Source organism: Lissotriton vulgaris, chromosome 12, assembly GCF_964263255.1.
Source record: "Lissotriton vulgaris chromosome 12, aLisVul1.2, whole genome shotgun sequence".
NCBI classification, from domain to species: Eukaryota; Metazoa; Chordata; class Amphibia; order Caudata; family Salamandridae; genus Lissotriton; species Lissotriton vulgaris.
In genome coordinates this window covers 782,661,508-782,681,630 of record NC_141700.1, presented here as the reverse complement: position 1 = coordinate 782,681,630, position 20,123 = coordinate 782,661,508, and the positions used below count along the sequence as shown (strand labels likewise).

At 52.4% G+C, this 20,123-nt stretch overlaps 1 protein-coding gene across 1 annotated transcript; it reads right to left on the bottom strand.

The window, feature by feature from the left end:
• Nucleotides 1–9,626: 9,626 nt before the first annotated feature.
• LOC147678703 (transcription factor Sox-19a-like) lies at nt 9,627–19,577 on the bottom strand. The gene is made up of 2 exons (XM_086946628.1): nt 18,925–19,577; nt 9,627–10,148 (listed from the first exon to the last, which is right to left on the bottom strand). Exons 1-2 carry the CDS (start codon nt 19,506–19,508, stop codon nt 9,887–9,889), a joined length of 846 nt encoding a protein of 281 aa, XP_086802754.1. The 5' UTR covers nt 19,509–19,577; the 3' UTR covers nt 9,627–9,886.
• Between the last annotated feature and the right edge of the window lie 546 nt (nt 19,578–20,123).

Below are 20,123 nucleotides of genomic sequence, written 5' to 3'. Positions count from 1 at the left end.
AGGGATAGCCGGAGGCCGACAGGCTGCCAGGGATAGCCGGAGGCCGACAGGCTGCCAGGGATAGCTGGAGGCAGACAGGCTGCCAGGGATACCCGGAGGCGGGCAGGCAGCCGGGGATAGCCGGAGGCGGGCAGGCAGCCGGGGATAGCCGGAGGCGGGCAGGCAGCCGGGGATAGCCGGAGGCGGGCAGGCAGCCGGGGATAGCTGGAGGCGGGCAGGCAGCCGGGGATAGCCGGAGGCGGGCAGGCAGCCAGGGATAGCCGGAGGCGGGCAGGCTGCCAGGGATAGCCGGAGGCAGACAGGCTGCCAGGGATAGCCGGAGGCCGACAGGCTGCCGGGGATAGCCGGAGGCAGACAGGCTGCCGGGGATAGCCGGAGGCCGACAGGCTGCCAGGGATAGCCAGAGGCCGACAGTCTGCCAGGAACTGCGAGATCTCAGAACAGCCCGGTGTCTTTTGGAGGCCACTTGGGATGACAATTACAGATCAGGGGACTCATTCTTGGAGATGCACAATTTAAGCTCCGCCCTTATGTCACACTTACGTGCATTAGCACAATATATTTACTGCGTGCTTTAACACTAATATTGTAAAGTACCCAACGTACCTTTGGAGTGCATTCACTGTAGAAATTAGGAATTTGTAAGAGTGTGTGCTTTATATCTTTATTATGCTACAGATTGTTTTTGTTCACACATACTGGTGTTTTTCGAGTTATACAACTTTTACTGAAATTGCATTTCTTATGTACTCATCTCTTCATATTTTACATTTATGTTGCAATCGTAGGTTCACACACAATCATGTATTCAAAGTGTAAACTGTTTAAGTTAGCTTAACCATGGGCCTTAAGCATTTGCTCTTTGATGTTTAACTTTCAATGTGAAAGTTTTGCCAGCTCTGCAATGTTCTTTCTTTTAGAGGTGCGGTCACATGATTTCAGTCAATGAAAGGCATAGTGTGTATTAGAGACAGAGGTCCAGTAGGAGAGTTTATGGCAAGAATGAGAGGTGCTAATGGTTGAAGAGAAGACTCCTACTCATGTCGTATCCGGAGCAGGGAGACATCCAAGGTCGTCCTGATTTGCAAACTTTAGGATGGAAAAATTGAGTGATGTTGACAATTTATACTGTGATAGCGGAAAGGTACTGGAGATAGGTACGCGAGATTCTCGAATGCTCAGTGGGTTTAGTTAGTGTTCACACGGTTAATGTTTAGGGCAGATTTTCTTGGACTTTGTGGGATACAAACCTGCTTTTATCCTTTGTGTGGCTTTATGCTCTACATGGCCTTGATTTGGAAAACTTTTACTCCAATCGCCACTATGCTAACACCTTCCTGCTATTCCCGATTACACTCTGCTTCCCCACTTTGATTAAGACTGGTTTAGGAGACTTTAGATCTATTCACAGACAGGCAGATCGAAACCTGTACACTGATCTTCAAATCCTATTTCTTACCTTTTGTATTGCTGCAACTGAATTTCTTGTATGTCTTATGCTACTAAGACTCTTTTCATTCAGCGTTTCGGTTTATCTTTGATGATTCTGTAGCTTTATATTGAGTCCTTGAATGACCTCAGACAACTAACAAAGATTTATCACAGAAGACAGGGTACAATCAGGCCAGTGCTCCATCATTCGTGATGGTGACACGCGACATACGAGCAGCATATGGCGGGTGCGGTACTGCCAACACCTTATGAGAGACTCCGCGCCATTGGTTCTTTGTTCACAATGTAATATAATGTGTGATCGTGGCCCCTCTACCACGCTTATGCAAACACCTGGTTGTCCCGGTGCAGCCCCATCCAGTGCATGCCAGCACTCACCCGTGGTGCTGGGGGGTGTTGGCTGGTAGCAGGGTTCGCAGCATTTGGGCTAGTAGCACCGCAAACCCTGCACCACAAACCCTGCTGCCCGCCATCACCCCCAGCACCGCAAACCCTGCTGCCCGCCCATTCACCCCCACTTCAAGTACTCACCTGGCTCCCCAAGATCATGAGAGTCACGGCTACTGACCGCTGGCTAAGTGATTAAAGTGTGCCTTAAACAATCATACCCACAGGAAATATTATAGATTCCCAAATACACCAGCACCATAACCCTAGCTGCTTCCATCAATTCACTGAACACACAACATCCTGAGAACACACTGGAAATGCACTCCACGTGTGTAGTCAACCCTCTGCCAGCCTCCCATGTCCCCACCTACAACTCCAACGCAAACTAACCTGCTACCCGTCAACACCCCAGCACCACGAACTGGGCTACCCGCCAACACCACTAGCACCGCAAACCCTGCTGCCCACCAACAGCACAGCAAATTCTGCTGCCTGCCAACACCCCCCAGCACTGTGAACCCAGTGGCCACCAATATCCCCCAGCATAGCGATCCCTGCGGCCCACCAACACTGCAAACCCTGCTACCAGTCAACAACCCCAGCACCACAAGACGTGCTACCCGCCAACACGCAAACCCTGCTACCAGCCGCCAACAACGCAAACCCTGCTACCAGCCAACAACCCCAGCACCACAAGATGTGCTACCCGCCAACACCGCAAACCCTGCTACCAGCCGCCAACACCGCAAACCCTGCTACCAGCCGCCAACACTGCAAACCCTGCTACCAGCCAACAACCCCAGCACCACAAGACGTGCTACCCGCCACCACCGCAAACCCTGCTACCAGCCAACACCACAAACCCTGCTACTAGCCAACACCACAAACCCTGCTACTAGCCAACACCAAACCCTGCTACCAGCCAACACCCCTCAACACTGCGAACCCGGCTACCAGCCAACACTGCAAACCCTGCTACCAGCCAACACTGCAAACCCTGCTACCAGCCAACACTGCAAACCCTGCTACCAGCCAACACTGCAAACCCTGCTACCAGCCAACACTGCAAACCCTGCTACCAGCCAACACCCCTCAACACTGCGAACCCGGCTACCAGCCAACACTGCAAACCCTGCTACCAGCCAACACTGCAAACCCTGCTACCAGCCAACACTGCAAACCCTGCTACCAGCCAACACTGCAAACCCTGCTACCAGCCAACACCCCTCAACACTGCGAACCCGGCTACCAGCCAACACCACAAACCCTGCTACCAGCCAACATCCCTCAACACTGCGAACCCGGCTACCAGCCAACACTGCAAACCCTGCTACCAGCCAACACTGCAAACCCTGCTACCAGCCAACACCCCTCAACACTGCGAACCCGGCTACCAGCCAACACTTCCAGTATTATACTGTCCAACGTCTCAACTGCTGCAAACCACTAGTAATTACCCCCCCCCTGCAAATCTTTACCCACTTACTCCCCTTTTGCATTTCACACGTGCACCTACCAAAAGCCCTGGTGATACACACCACCTGCCATCTCTACCGATGCAACACTACACCTGGCACCACTACCCTGCTACCCAACCCCAAGTGTTGCCAACCTACCCTCAGATGTGCCGGTAACCCCATCGCTGCTTCTACCAACAGACCCCGCCCTCTAGAACCTGACCTCCGCTTGGGAGAGGATGTGGCCTTACGGCTAGAGCTGCCAACTTTGGAGCTGGGGAACCAGGTTTGGGCATCGGCTCAGCATCCTGTGATTCTGAGTAAATCACTTAATCTCCTCGCGCCTACCCAGAAATGAATGTGTCCTTGTGTAACATAACCGGTGCTCATGTAAAGCGCTCCAATACCTGTGGGTCGAGTTCGCGCTATGAAAAACAGCAACAAAAAAGGGACGAGACGACGTCTTCGTGCTGGTCCCGTGCCACCGAAGGCAGCTGGCACATGCCAGGTGCGGCGTGTTTACTCAGACCGGCGTCTGTATTCCTTCCAGGTCCGGTGACGGTGCCCAGACATGGGGCAGCTCATCAGGACTGGAATAAACGCCGCTTCGGGGATTCACAGGCCCCGGGCTCCCTTGGAAGTCAGCCAGGCGTCCTATCCCAGGACCATGTACATAGGTGCAATGCATGGATCTGGAACTCCCACCAGGCCGGATATTCTATGAGAATAACCGGATGCAGAAGCGCCTTGAACCTTGGTTTCGCTATGCACTGTCTTCTACATGAAACTTTGAGCATTGGGGGGGAGGGGGGGAACCGATATCCCACCCAGAGGCGCAAATAAAGCCAACTTTCTCGGGGCAACTAAAAATTTCAGGGGTGGGGCCTGGTTGTTCCAGCAATATGAAGAGTAGAAATGCTGGGGCTCTAACAAAGGGTGAAAACACAACGAAGCCTCGTTAGCAAGTAAATGGTCTTTTAAAGACGTGTAGGACTCTGGTGTGGCTGCGTGTGCACCCGGGAAGCTGTCTCAGTCTGGGATGACAAGAGTGTGGAAGGGGAGGGGGTGGAGGCTGAAGCCCATGAGTCCAATGGGTGTTGCGCGCCTGTCCCCACCCACCCCATTCTCGCTCTGGACTATGGAAAATTGCAAGTGAGCGCAGTGTGGGAGCGGAGATGTACAGAGCAGTGATGTCAGCCCGAGGGCAGGGACGAAACTGATGCTTCACGCAGCCCCTGCTGCCCCTCACTTCGGGGTGAGCTGGCATAAACTTACCAAGGCAGGTGCATCAAGAGGCCTAGTGAGTCCATCAGCCTTACAGATGGACGGCCTGGCTTCGACTGCAAGGCACCCAAAACACCAAGAGTTTGGGGGCACAGTAACCTCAGACTGCATCCCGATCCATTCCCAATGTGGACAATCCGTGGACCCTTGTAGTGTTTCCCTAGGATACGTGCAATAATCAAAGGTTGCGTGTCGGTGACCGGTGTGGGTGTTGGCAGGGATCCTCCTGGAGGCATTAAAGAATGTGTTCCACTGGCCGGGGAGTGGGCTCTTAACTTTTAGGAGTGCTGTTTGGAGCGCGGCTAACGAAGACGGGGCAGTTTAGCAACTGGCCGCTTTCTACTGAAAGGCCATAGCCTCATGGTCCGAGTGGCCCCCTGGGAGGATTGTTTTGTAATGTAAGGGAATTTTGTATAGCGCTAAAGTGTCACTCAAAGGGCATCCTGGTGCTTAGATTGACTGAGCAGCAAGGGTCACGAGGGGGAAACAGGACAAGATCTAAGCCCCAGGAGGCAGATTTTGACACTTGGAGGCTGGTTTCAGCCTCCAGGAGTGGTGGTACAAGTTAGACGATCCCAACAGAGTGGCAAATATGCCAGTGATAGTCTGTACAAAAGGGGGTGGTGGTGATGGACAGAAACCGGTCCTAGGAAGCTTGTTTCCGGTCCAGGGAAGGCATGGCTTGGCAGTTCGGGCTGGACTGTTCCCATGAGGCACAGGGTCAGACTGATTTGCATATGGCCATGTCTGAACTGGGGTGGCAGAGTGGGCTAAAGAACGGTGATGGATCAAACCCAGATCTTCTGACTGGTGTGAGTGTTTGATTGGTTCAGATGCTCCGTCCATCAGCCCCCCCCCCTTTTTACCACTGATAGTCTGCCTGGATTCCAGCACCAACATTGAAGAATTTCCCCTCAGCATCGGCCACCTCCAACAGGATTACCCCCTCCCCCCCACCGCAGGACCTCAAACAATCTCACTCAGTGCTTCAGCAAAACAAAATCACCATTTACAGGAACTTCAACATGCAACCAGACAGACCTCAAACACCTCCTGACCTTATCTAAAAAACCAATGCTAACCGCTTGGCCCATCACCACATAAGAAACCTCCACCACCATGAAGGCCATCCTCCCAGGGGCCCCATTAAACCCCTACACCCCCACACCTAGTCCAGAGGACTGCAACCATCTGAGCCATGCTCACACCCATCCTGAATGCTTTCACTTCAACAACCTTCCCCGATGCTTGGATACACGCAACTGTCCTGCCATTGCTGCAGAAACCCTCTGCGGACCCTTCAACACTCGCCAACTACAGAAGGATCTTGCTACTGTCCCCAGCCAAGGTCTTAAATTCATCAGATGACACCCAGTATCTCAATGACCACCAACTCGGACCCCACTCAATCTGCTTTCAGACCAAACCACACAAACGGCCCTCATTGTTGCCATGGATGATATCCGCATGACTAGACAGTGGAGGCACGGGTGCCCTCCCCCCTCCTTGACCTCCGCAGCATCTGTCAGTGTCTCCCACCCTATCCTATACCAATAGGATATAAGAATTGAAGGACCCTCCAATAGATCTGCCCCTTCCTGATTGGAAAGACCCATTCCAAAAAGCCTTGCACCGTTCCCCTTGGAATCTCGAGACCGTACCTGCCGAATTCTGAAATGATCCTCCCTGACCTAGACATATTTGAGCCCCCTAGCCAGCATCATCCGCTCACATAGTCGTCCTACGGCAACAATGAGCAACTCTTTTTATTCACAGACAAGACACCCAGTACCCGGCCCAAGTTCAATGCCTTCATGACAAACCACCCTCTGGATTAAGATAAACCACCTAAAGCTGAACACTGACAAAACCAAATCAGTGATCTTGGGGAAGAGCACTTAATACTGGACTCCACCTAGTGGCCAACAGCGCTAGGACAGACCCACGCCCTACTACCCATACCAAGAACCTGAGGATCGCCATTGACTGCAAACTTGATACGACCACCCAAGTCACGGCAGCCACAAGCTTCCAAATCCTGAAAATGCAGAGGAAGAATTTCAAATAGGCTCAATAAACACCCAGAAACCCACCATGCACGTCCTAGTCACAAGCAAGCCGTTCGATGGGAATACCATCTATGCCGGGATCAATAAAAATCACCAGAAGGCAGCAGACCATACAAATCACTGCAGTCATAATATCTCTCGACCTCATACCGCACTCACATCACACCAGCCCTAGAGGTCCACATGAACCCCTTGACAAAACCATCATTCAAACTTCTCACCCACTTTTGCAAGGCACTAGAGAACACTGGCCCAGCAAGCCTCATTACAAGGGATTTCACAAACCAATCAGAACCATCTGCTTGACCGGACTACTACTTCTACACCTCTCACAAAAAAAACGCATCAAGTCTTCTACAACACTTCAAGTGTGGAACGACTTGCAGCTACACATAAGAGCTTCCTCCGCACGTCTTGAATTCTGCAAGAAGATAAAGACCTGTCTTTTTGAGTAGTCTCGCTAGGCCCTAGGTGAGGCCAGACTCACCTGCTCCGCGCCAGGACACCCTCCTGGTGATCGTGCATTCAACAAATCTGGTAACAGCCAACTGGCTTCTTCAACCACTCTGGAGACAAGGGGACCACGCCAGGGTGTAGAAAGTGAATGAGCACTGGTCTAGTCCTTAGGTCGGTCGGCAAGACCCCAAGGTCTCTTGCGAGTCCAGTGCTCCCCTAGACAGGATCTGAGAGAGTTCCATCGTTCACACTCAGCCCCTAGAGCCCGGTGCCAGCAGCAAAGCAACCATAACTAGTGGAATAAAGGAGACGAGGAAACATACATAGGTAAGGGAAGGTTTTATTGTATGTACAACATTAACAAGGTAAGACTGGGTCACTAATGTACAAATATCAACAGACATGGTGCATCCCCTGCCATTCAAGCAGCTGAACAACCTCAGACCCTCCCTCCTGGTGGACGCTCTGCTCAGGACAGGTCCCCCCTGCACCATCCAGAAAAGGCCAGCCATTGGTTCGGCCCAAAGAGCTCATGGGCAAGGAGTACTGGTTGAAGGTACGGTCATTGGTCGCGTATGAGTACCAGTTGAAGGTACGGTCATGGGGAGCGTATGAGTACCAGTTGAAGGTACGGTCATGGGGCGCGTATGAGTACCAGTTGAAGGTACGGTCATGGGGAGCGCACCCGCCCACCACAGGTACCAGCGTTGCTGCAGGAACACACAAGCCATCCCATCACCAAGTGCAAACATTGCAGCTGGAAAACACCCCTGCAAGGGCCAATGCTGGGGGGAGGGAAGTTCAGAAGCTCCTGGAGGAAGGGTGGAGAAGGGCCCTTGGTTTCCACCAGCCTCGTGCACATCAGTGAAACACATGGAGCACTTTAGAAGTTCCACCTCGGATAGAAAGCAGAGAACGACTGAAGGTGGAGCATTGGGGGGGGGGGGGGTCCCACCTGCACAGGATGCAAACCAACAGATCTGCATATGAAAGAACACCCCCCCACGTCAAGAGCATGGAAACTAGTGATTCAGACTAAAAGGGTCTACATTGGACAATGGAACCTGAAACTTTTAGAGGGGGGAATTAACAGAAAAAGAATGCACCCACCCCCTCCAAGACGACATTTAGCAAGCCCATTGTCTCACTGTTCTCAAAGGGGCGGGCCCTCAACGGAGCATGATGGACCAGTTAAGGCCACACCCAGTCAGGGAGTGGAAGCCAGCAGAGTGCGTCATCCTACCCCGCTAAGGCATTGGGCGACCTTTAAAAACCTGCTCGGCTTCTAGGAACACACTTTTGAGCAGAGGGCGAAATAAATCATACCATCGCTTCTCAGAACAGTACAATCCAATGGAGAACAAAGGGGCGGGCAGGGTTCACAGCGGTAGCTCGCAACAAGTTGGGACCCATCTGACAGGCAGCAGCACCTAATTGGCCACTCACAGAGCAGGTCTCAGGCGGGCAGCCTGGCAATTCATGCGGATAGCCCTGAGGGCCAGGTGCTGGGGAATGATGTTCGGTACCTGGAAATCCCAGATACACACACGTATATACACATATATACAAATCACACATATATACACAAGGCAGCCATAGAAGTAAAAAAATGTCACAGCCTCTACCCCACTCAACAGAACCAGACTAGTGCAGTCAACACTACGCTCCGACAGGCTTCATAACCACCAAGACATACTGAAGTTGTAAGTAAACCCTTCTTGCTAGGGCATCCTTCCACCTGCCAGAAGAGGACTCTCTGGGGCAACTCTACATCCAATCAGTGCCTTCATAAGCCCCTCCCCCCTCATGGGGTATGTCAAGGAGAAGTGAGTGCCTCTTTTGACATGGACACATGCACCACTCCCCCAAATCCTACGGTCACATTGTGTCAGGGCCCCTATATTCAGACCGAGGTGGGCAGAAAGCCACCCCCACCCATTCTAAACATTCTACAAGATGGTCTGAATGCCAAGCCCCTCAGTCAGTGGAAGCGAAGTCCCTTTGGCCACTAGACAACCAGGAGTCATCATCTGCTGGCCACTTCCAAGGACCTTTCAGCCATGTTCCCGTTACCACCCGTGGCCCTTCAGTCATCTGCTGACCACCACCCTTGACCTCTGCCATCTTCTGCTGGACACCACCATTGACCTTTTGGCCATCTTCCAGACACCACCCATGACCCCTTCAGCCATCTTGTGCTGGACACCACCATCCACAAATTCTCCCAAGATGGTGGCCACAAAATAAAAAAAACAAATTTGGCATGTGGCAACAGTCCCCATACACCCCGAAGGCACCAGTTCACAGCAGTCCCAGGCGTACATCAGTTCACAGAAAGCATTCATGTGCAAATTGAAATGGAGGAGTTGGAAGAAATTCCCTAGGGTAGACATTCCTGCCACAAATCTAGCTCTATGCTCCCCCACGCCCCGGATGGAGCCTTTCGGAACAGCACTGGGCAGGATGGGCAGCACTCCTGATTGGTTGAGATTCAGTGGAGACTACACACAACTATAAAAACCAGCTGTCCTGGACATTAAAAGACACGTCCATGCCCAGGCTGGAGGAAGCCGGAAGAGCCAGGTCACCACTGATGGCACTTTTCAGGGTCCCAAGTGTTGGCAAGGTAGGGCCATTATTTATTCTGTGACAAAATCCTTTGTTGTTCCTGGACAGGACCATGTTCCCTCCAGGCGGCCCATTCATGGAGTGGGTGGACCCAAGTCACCGCCATGGCCCCCGCCTCTGGTCTGGTCCGCGCGTCCCATGGGTGCACGATCACAGGTGCGTCAGCGGGGAGGTCCCGTTCAGCACCAAGTTCTGGTAGTGAGGTTGGGACGCGTGGTGGTAGGCCCGCTGGCCGGCGGACTCGGACATGTCGCCGCTGCTCAGGCCGTACATGCTGATCATGTCGCGGAAGTCGCTGGCCTGCAGTCCACTGCGGTGGTGGGGCCCCACGGGGCCCGGGGAGTGAGAGCCGGGCTCCTGCTTGACACTCATGGCAGGAGATGTCTGCTGCGCCGGGGCTCCGTACTGCAGGCTGTGGAGAAAAACAAAATGGACGTGTCTGGTCACCAATCAGTTCAAACTTGACAAGCCCCTTGACATGGCATCGCCATGCCAGCGTTTTTAATGCATTTTTATATCGCATGGACTTTACCCACATGTGTCAGAGCGCTGTACAATAGAACCAATTACGTTACATGGGAGAAATGGTACAAAATAGAATGTTACAATAATTAACAGGAGACTAGAAGAGGCAGGGTAAAACCATAGAGGCAATAAAACACTGTCAAACAGCAATCATGGGTGGGGAACGAACAAGAAAATATTACAAATTTACAATGATGAACGGACTTCCTAGAGGGGTCTGAGAATGAGGGTATTAGTTCTGCAAGTGTCTTTGGAAGAGAAGAGATTTGAGGTCTGCTTTGAAAACCTGGATGGGTTAACCCCCTGCCCCCCACAATACCAGGAGATTTGGATGTACAGAGACTACAAGTAGATGATTAAACCAGAGGCCGATAGCCAGGCGAGGATTTGCGCAAAATCCACCCTAAATGACATAAGTTGAGCAACATGTGCATTTTATTTATTTATTTAATGCAGTTTTATATGGGGCGAACTTTACCCAAAGGTGTCAGAGCGCATGACAAAAGAACCAGGTAAGAAGCATAAGGTACACAAGATATACTAAGCACACGAACAAGTTACATATATACAGTTATGGTACACAAGAAAGACTGAGCACGTTACCTACAAGTTGTATCTACTTTATTGGGAGGGAACTCGGGGACAGATATTTAAACCAATACTTTGGGCACCTCAGATGAAGTGCCTTGGTCTTGTAGGCACCCCCAGGGACCTTAGAAGCTGTAAACCGCTGTCAATCCCCCATAAACATGGGCGGCTAGCCCATCACGCATAGAGGAGCACGGAAAGGGGGGGTGGTATCTGATCTCACTCTCCCAGAGCGGATGCCCAAAGCAGGTGGCCTATGGGACGCCCACATTTAGATTGGGACGACCCTGACGAAAGCACGGCCTTCAGGTTCTAGATAAAAGTAATAGTTTGTAAACTGGAATTCAATGAAAGTAATGCAAATTGTGGCGATTACGCGCATTTTTAGAAAAGGGCAGCGGGTGTAGTGGCACCGGGGCACCCGAACTAAATCAGTCAGTGCACAAAAGGCACAGAAAAAGGGCATTTTCTCTTGGTTTCACTTATCTGCACCCTTGCTAATTTGAGGCGGCATTTGGTCATCTCGAAGAGGCCCCGAAGAAATGAATTGTATTCGTATGCCTGATCCCACTTTCAGGTGGAATTCCTTTTGGGTGGGACGCCGCCTGGCCCCTGCCCCACCCACCCACCCGCCGGTGAAGCGCCCCGCCCGCCCCACAGAGCCGTGATTCACGCCGCATTCTCAGGGGACCAGTTTTTCTGGTTCGGGGTGTAACTCTCCAACAGACACCTGCCCCGCACCTCGGCCCTCCTGCCGGGGCCTGCCGAGAGGGGGTGGATCATGTCTGGAAGGGAGGGGCGAAGGGTGCCAAAAACAAATCTGGCCCCAGAAGGGACAAGTCGGAGTCCTGCCGGGCTCGGTCAAGATCCCGGAAACAGAGTGAAATATTGACCCAACAGGCCCTTGCCCGCCACGAGGAAGCTATTCGGAAGACACATGTGACATTGGGAAGATGACTCAGCGAGTTAAGCACTCACTGCTGACAGCTCGGCCTCCCATCCTCCGAGGTCGATAACAGTGCTGTTACACGGGAGAACTACTCCAGGAAGGTGCATCCTAGCTCAGGGTACAGGTGCACGGTGGGAAAAGGCCTCCGAAAGGCATTCCTTTATGTAAGTGCATAGAAGGCAGGTAAACATTCCTCTGACGTGTTCCATCTCACCATCGCCTCGTGCACGGGAAAAAAGAGCAATTACTGGAATCCCGAAATCAGAAGCCACGCCCATCACTCAGCCAAGTAAATCATGGAGCAACCTTGTTCTCGTATTCCATGACGGAAGAAGAATTGTTTTAGACACGGGTCCAGGAGACAGTGAGGCAGGGCCTGATTTGTAAAGAAATAAGTGCAAGGGTCCTTGTTAGGGGCCACCACAGCTTGCACCAGCCCTGCCACTGACAGTACCTACACAACTACTAACCATCACAACAAGTGTGACAACTCAGATGGTTTTAGGCCCCCAAAACTATGAGAATGGCTTAGGTGATTCTTTAATGGATATTAAATTAAGAAGCTTCTGCTCATCTCTAAATTGCACAAACAGCATCACCCTGGCATGCGGCATCCTGTCATTAGTGCCTGTGTTGACAATTAGGTGCCTGTGCCGAGCATCAGAATCCACTGGCTCAAATTAAGCACTGGTGCAAGGTCCCACTTAAAGCTATTTATACCACATAGCTCAGTGCTCTGTAAATACTATGAGCTCAAAAAAAAGTCTAAATCCTTCTGTCCCTGCACTATCCTTTTCAATGCAGACTAACATGTCCACCTCTTAAATTAATTTCATATTTCACTATACTAATTCACCACTAATCCTTTATGAGTTTGAGAGTAGTGTGCTACTCGAAAAGTGCTTGAACACATCATCAGGGGTAGCAAGTGCTATATAAAAGCAAACCTTTCCCTCTTCTATCTCTCCACTATCCTTCTCAATCCAAATAACTGGCTAACATATCCACCACTAATCCTCTGCGGGTTCCGGAGTAGCAGGCTACTTGCCGAAAAAGCACTTTAACGCCTTGTCTGGGGTAGCACACACAATATAAATGCAATTACAATATAACAAAAACAATGTACTGCGCCAGACAGCACTGCACCAGCAGTCACCATACCCCCACCCCAGGTACACCAGTCTCATCTGCCACAAGAGCTCAGAGGTAGGAACAGACACCCACATGGCACCTGCCCTGTGGCAGAACAGCCATGAAGCATCAGCGACCCAGTGATGGGTAATGGAGGAGAGGAAAGACCTGGCCAACATCCAGGGTTGGAGACGCCATCCCATGGCACGTCCCTTCATCAGCACACTCAGCTTGGCGACTGATGGCAAGACCCTGCCCTGCCCCCAGAACCTATGAATGTGTCTGGTAAGTGATGGCAAGTCCAGCCTTCAGTCCCACAACAGGCTATGAAAGTCTCTATGGTGGACTGAAGGCAAGACCAGCCCTCAGTCCCACAACAGGCCATGAAAGTGTATGGCGGACTGCTGGGAAGACCAGCTCCTACAACCCATCAGCCTATGGTAACTGAAGACAAGACCAGCCCCGCCCCCACAACCTATCAAAGTCTGTATGGTGGAATGATGGCAAGACCAGCCCTCAGTCCCACAACAGGCTATGAAAGTCTCTATGGTGGACTGAAGGCAAGACCAGCCCTCAGTCCCACAACAGGCTATGAAACTCTCTATGGTGAAATGATGGCAAGACCAGCCCTCAGTCCCACAACAGGCCATGAAAGTGTATGGCGGACTGCTGGGAAGACCAGCTCCTACAACCCATCAGCCTATGGTAACTGAAGACAAGACCAGCCCCGCCCCCACAACCTATCAAAGTCTATGGTGGAATGATGGCAAGACCAGCCCTCAGTCCCACAACAGGCTATGAAAGTGTATGGTGGACTGCTGGGAAGACCAGCTCCTACAACCCATCAACCTATGGTAACTGAAGACAAGACCAGCCCCGCCCCCACACCCTATCAAAGTCTCTATGGTAACTGATGGCAAGACCAGCCCTCCGTACCGCAACAGGCTATGAAGTCTCTATGGTAACTGATGGCAAGACCAGCCCTCAGTCCCACAACAGGCTATGAAAGTGTATGGTGGACTGCTGGGAAGACCAGCTCCTACAACCCATCAACCTATGGTAACTGAAGACAAGACCAGCCCCGCCCCCACACCCTATCAAAGTCTCTATGGTAACTGATGGCAAGACCAGCCCTCCGTACCGCAACAGGCTATGAAGTCTCTATGGTAACTGATGGCAAGACCAGCCCTCAGTACCACAACAGGCTATGAAAGTCTATGGTGGACTGATGGCAAGACCAGCCCTCAGTACCACAACAGGCTATGAGTCTCTATGGTAACTGATGGCAAGACCAACCCCCGCCCACACAACCTATGAAAGTCTCTCTAGTAACTAATGGCAAATCAGTCTTGACCCTGTTCCTCATGGGAACAGTCCAGCCCGAACTGCCAAGTCGGGTCCTCCCTAAACCAGAAACAGTCCACCTTAGAGACTTTCATAGCCTGCTGTGGGACGGAGTGCTGTAAAAACTGTGGTAACCTACCGCGATCATTTTGATCACGTTGTAGCATCACATTCTATCCTGGCTGGATGCTTGTTTTCAGTCCAGGGAGGACCTGCAGTTCGGGCTGGACTGTTCCCATGAGGCACAGGATCAAGACTGATTTGCATATGGCTGGGTCCAAACTGGAATGGCGAGCAAAAAATCTATGGATTTGGGCCCAGATCTCTGTACTGGGGGAATGTAGGACATTGTTCTGCATTCTGTCCATCAAATGTTATTTTTGCAGATAGTAAGAATAGTCATCTCGCTCCATCCCCACAGCATATGAAAGGACTATGGTGCATTGATGGCTAGACCAGACCAGCCCCCGCCCCGCAGTCTATTAACGTCTATGGTAACTGATCAAGACCAGCCCCACCTCCACCCCTAAGAGCCTACGCCTGTCACTCAAAGTGTGGCCCTTCTGACCTTTACATGTGGCCACCTGGTCAACAGCCGCTCTGGGCTGCTGTTTACTCGACTCAGCACTAACAAACAAATGTTAAATTAAAGGGCAAGCATTTAAAGGTTCATTTCAGTTAAAGAAAGGAGGTAATTGGGATGTCCTGCAAGCCTAACTTTAGGAACCCCTTTATTTTTTAAAGACAACTTGCTGAAAGCGTGTAAAAGTAGGATAATGTCTCTTATGTATTTCATTAACATAAAGAGGCGTTTCACCTTAGTAAAACAGATCTCACTGCATTGAGAAGTTTTTATTTTTTAAGTGGATAGTGGAGGGAATAGTGGATAGAAGGGGGGAAAAGGTTTGCATTTATATAGCGCTTTCTACCCCGATGAAGCGGTGAAACGCTTTTTCATCAAGTAGCATGCAACTCCAGAACCCATAAAAGATCAGTGGTGAATTAGAGTGAAATATAAAATTAATTTGAGTGGTGAAGAAAATGGAGACAAAGTGAAATAAAACTATTGCATAGGACATGGGTACTCAAACATTTTCCAAGGGTAAAAAAAAGTTACACTTGCTGCAAGGTGGCTTTAAAAACTAGGATGTTCCTAAAGTTAAGCAGTGCCAATTCATTTCTTAAACTTCAATTAACCTCTGAATAAATGTTTACCTATTTAACATCTTTGTCATGTTAGAGTTGAATTGAATAAAAAGCAGCCTTTAGCAGCTGTAGACTAGGGTCCGGCTTGTAAAGGTTAGGAGGGCCGCATGCGGCCCTCGGGCCGTGCTTGGAGTACCACTAGCCCAGGATCACACAATGTGGTCAACTGGGGGGAAGCAGGAATGGACTCCAGGTTTTATGGTTCCATATTGGGCAATTCAATTCAGCCATGAGATTTATATGCTTCGCTTTCCCTACACCCACCTTACAGCCCCACTGCCCCGGACCACCCCCTGCGGGCATCAGTGCGGCCCTCAGGTACACCGGAAAGCAAAGCTGAGTGCCATCTGAAAAGCTATGGGTTGAGGAGTGGACAAAATGTACATTTTACCTGCAGTGTAACGTTTGCATTTTGTGAGTCAGAAAGAGTGACAAACTTTGCTAGAAAGGAGGATTTCGCTCGTGTGTTTTTCCTGCAATTGATTCTCTATAGAAAGTTGGGCTGAGCCAAGACTTTCCCAGAATAACGTAGTTTGAACTTTAAACTTTTCGAATGGTTGATAGTTTTCCCAGTGTGCAAGTAGCACAGAATTTTTCAACTTTAAAGCCGATGGTTGAAATACTGGCGCAGTGTGCACGGGTCCGTAAACTGCAGATCCAACAGGATGCATGTTGGCCTAGTGTGCATGTTGTGGAGATCGGTGTAACCTGCGAGCCACAGGTTGAAATACTGTCCCAAGGTGTATGTTGCACAAACCTGTTTAGCCCTTACACCAAAGGGGGACATTCTGGCCAAATGTGCATGTTGCACAAATAGGTTTCACCCTCACACCAAAGGGTGAAATGCTGGACTAGTGTGCATGTTGTGGAGATCGGTGTAACCTGCGAGCCACAGGTTGAAATGCTGGCCCAGGCAGCATGCTGCACAAATATGTTTAACCCTCACAAAAAACGGTGAAATGCTGGCCTGGTGTGCATGTTGCACAATTCTGTAGTCCTCACACCAAAGGGTGAAATGCTGGCCCAGTGTGCATAGATCTGTAATCCTCACACCAAAGGGTGAAATGCTGGCCCAGTGTGCACAGATCTGTAATACTCATACCAAAGGGTGAAATGCTGGCCCAGTGTGCACCTCACCCAACCCCGCCCACCAATCCTACAGGGCTCTGGTGGGGGCTTAAACTGAATAATAGCATATTTAGATGGGTGATTATTCAGTCAAATCCCCACTGCGCTCTACAATAGACCAAACAAATGCGCCCCCCCCCCCGCATAAAAACCTGTTCTGTCACAGCACATGCTCGTTTCAGTAGAAAAGACCCCCCCCCCCCCCGCCAGCAGGCGACCTCGTCCTATTGGCTACTGCCAAAACACTGGACAACTCAATGTTTCATCACCAGTCAGGAGTTTCAGCCAAGACCTGCTGACTGGCCCCCCAAAACTAGGGAGATCTGGAAAGTAAGGGTATAGTGAAGAGCAGAGCAGCCCCCCCCCCCCCCCGTGATTTGAGGGAGGGGGAGAGAGTGATAAAGAGTAAAGAGCACCTGCTGAGAGGAAACATGGGGCATGCGGAGGGGAGCAGGAAGAGTGGGGCGCTCTAGCGCCTTGGGGAGGGGCTCCTGCTGAGTGGGGGCAGAGAGGGGGACGCAAGGAGGACGGAACCCCTACATCACTATTCAACAGCCGGGGCCTCACCCCACGGGGAGAGGCAACGAGCAGCAGCAGGTCCCATTCCTAGACAGGGAAGCGTCTGCAGAACGGTAGCGCCCCGAGGCAGGGAGTTCTCGGCGCGAGCAGCCGGCAGTCTGTCTGCACAGCCCTGCGGGGAGGAGTGGGGGGGGGTTACAAGTCCGGCCGACCCACTCTTCGCGAGCAGGGCACCGCACGCACCACGAGGGCCGGAAACCTAATGCGGAGTATGTACCTCGGGGTGACGCGTCCACACACCAGGGGGACGCGTCCACACGCATTCAGGAAAAACATTGGAATGTGGATAGCAAGCTTTGCAAGGCGAACCCCTAACCCCACGCGTTCGGGACTTTAATATAGGTTAGAGTTGAAGTAAAGTTTACGGCTTCGAAGCACTACTCTGAAGGGATACCTCCGTTCCTCACGTTGGTGCGTAGAGATCGCTCCCGTGGGCATGACACTACCTCTTCTAAACCATCAGTATATTCTGGGAAACTCCGGCAACCTCACCGCTGCCAGTGCGTGCAGCCCCCCTCGCCCCCTCTTGTGGTAATCATACATGTACTACACCAATTAAGGGAAAGGAGAGCAAAAACGTTTGACGCGTGGTTTACGCCCGGAGTTTCTCTTTAAAGTGCGCTATTTTTGTTCGCTTCTAGGCACGTGGAGAAATTGCAGTGGGAATAATTTCCAAAAAGGGTACTTCTGCACACATCTCTCCGTGTAAATGGTCTGTTTGAGGTGGGGCGGGAGTTCAGGCGAGCAGGCAGGTGTTCCCCGCCGTGCGCGCCGCCGAAGGGACATTGGCACCCAGCGCAATCCAAGGCCCACTAGCCCCAAAACTGAAAACAGCGCTTAGAAGCCCACACGACCGTTCATGCCTAGTCGGAGCGCAGGGTGTGCAAAAAAGTACATCTGCCCGCCCATTAAGTCAGCCACCTATCCATGGCACGTCCGTCCGGTACTGCGGCTGAGTCGCCAGGGTGGTCAAAGATAGAAGGGGGGGGGGGGTGTAGAAGAGTCATGAGGGTGAACAGTAAAGAGGAGTCCTCGGTCAGCACCCCTTCATACTCTAAGGCCCGGCTTCGAGGAGCATTCGCCCTGCAGGCAAGGCTCCCCCATGGACGTCATTCCTTCACCCCAAGCGCAGGCTTCAATGCGCACACGTGGCCACTTCTTTACCCAGGTGCATGGTACACGCACTTGAAAGCACCTCCAACGTCATACCTTAACCCAAGTAGGAAGGCGCTCACCTGTAGGCTCCGCTCCACATTGAAGCTACCTCTTCACCCCGGCTACAGGGTGCACTCCCTTCCTCCATACATCACGCCCACGTTTCATGGCGCACTCACCAGTAAACACCACTTTACCCCGGCTGCACGGTGCAACTCACTCCAGAGTACCTCCAAAGCCATACCTACACTCCGTGCCCAGGCTTCAAGGCGCACTAACCTGTAGCCACCCCGCCACCCCCGCTGCTAGGTGCACTGACTTGTAAACCTCGGTCTTTCTCCATCATCATACCTCCACCCCGTGCCCAGGCTTCAAGGCGCACTCGCCACCCCTTTGACCCGGCTGCAAGGTGCACTCACTTAAAAACACCGCTCTTACTACAACGCCATACCTCCACCCCAGGCTTCAAGGCGCACTCACATGTAGCCACCCCTTCACCCCGGCTGCAAGGTGCACTAATTGTAAACCTCGCTCTCTCTCCATCATACTTCCACACCGAGCCCAGACTTCCAGGCGCACTCACCTGTAGGTTCCGCCTCCGTTCATGTAGTTCGGCCCCGGCCCCATGCCAGGAGGGTACTGCAGCCCGGCCAGCTCGTAGCGGTGGTACTGCTGCTGGTAGGCCAGGGAGTCGCCCTGCATGGGGGCATAGGCGGCATTGTGCGCCCAGCTGTAGGGCTCCATGCGCGGGCTGCCCCCGGGCCCGTGGCCCATCATGGCCCCGGAGGGCAGCGCGTACTTGGCCGAGTCCTTCTTGAGCGCGGCCTTGCTCTTGCGCCGGGGCTTGTACTTGTAGTCCGGGTAATCCTTCATGTGCGTGGCCCGCAGGCGCTTGGCCTCGTCGATGAAGGGCCTCTTCTCCGCGTCGCTTAGAAGCTTCCACTCGGCGCCCAGGCGCTTGCTGATCTCCGAGTTGTGCATCTTGGGGTTCTCCTGGGCCATCTTGCGCCGCTGGCTGCTCGACCACACCATGAAGGCGTTCATGGGCCGCTTCACCTTGTCCATGGGGTCAGGGGCCGGCTCGGCGGGCCGTACCTTCTCGGGGGCCAGCCCCTGCTGCAGCTGGCCAGCCATGTGGCCCTTCAGCGGCTGCTCCATCATGTACATGCCAGCGGTGGCCGGGAAGCGCAGGTACCCTCTGAACGATGGCGCGCGTCAGCCAACCAGAATAGAGACCTTCTTTAGCCAAACGGGCCACCTTCTTTAGCCAACCGGGCCACCTTCTTTAGCCAAAGGACCCACCCGCTTTTAGTCAAATTGGCAAAATTCAGCGCACTGTGCCACCTGGTTCAGACAGCTGGTCCGCACTCTTTAGCCACAGGGGCAGCCGTCAGCGCACTGTACCGCCTTCTATAGCCAATTTGGCAATCTGAACCACAGTAGGGCACCCCCAAAGTCGGTGGCCGATGGATAGGGGCCACGCCACGAGCCAAGTGCAGGAGACCGCTCTGGCCCAAAAGCACCAGTGCCCCTCTTCCGCGAGGTGTCGCTCAAATGCCCTCTACGGCTCACGCAGAAGCACCTCTGCCCAGGAAAGCTTCCAAACAGGTGGCGCGCCACGCCGCCAGCCAAGTTTTAAAGTCTTCCTTCCGTCCTGCTCCAATCAGAGGGCCCCGTGGGGAGGGCCCGGGCCGCCTCCTGGGACTCTAGCCCAGCCCAGGAGGCCTGGATCACCCCGCCCCTTCCAGCCCTCCCGCACCGCCAGCCCTGGCTGTGGGCGGG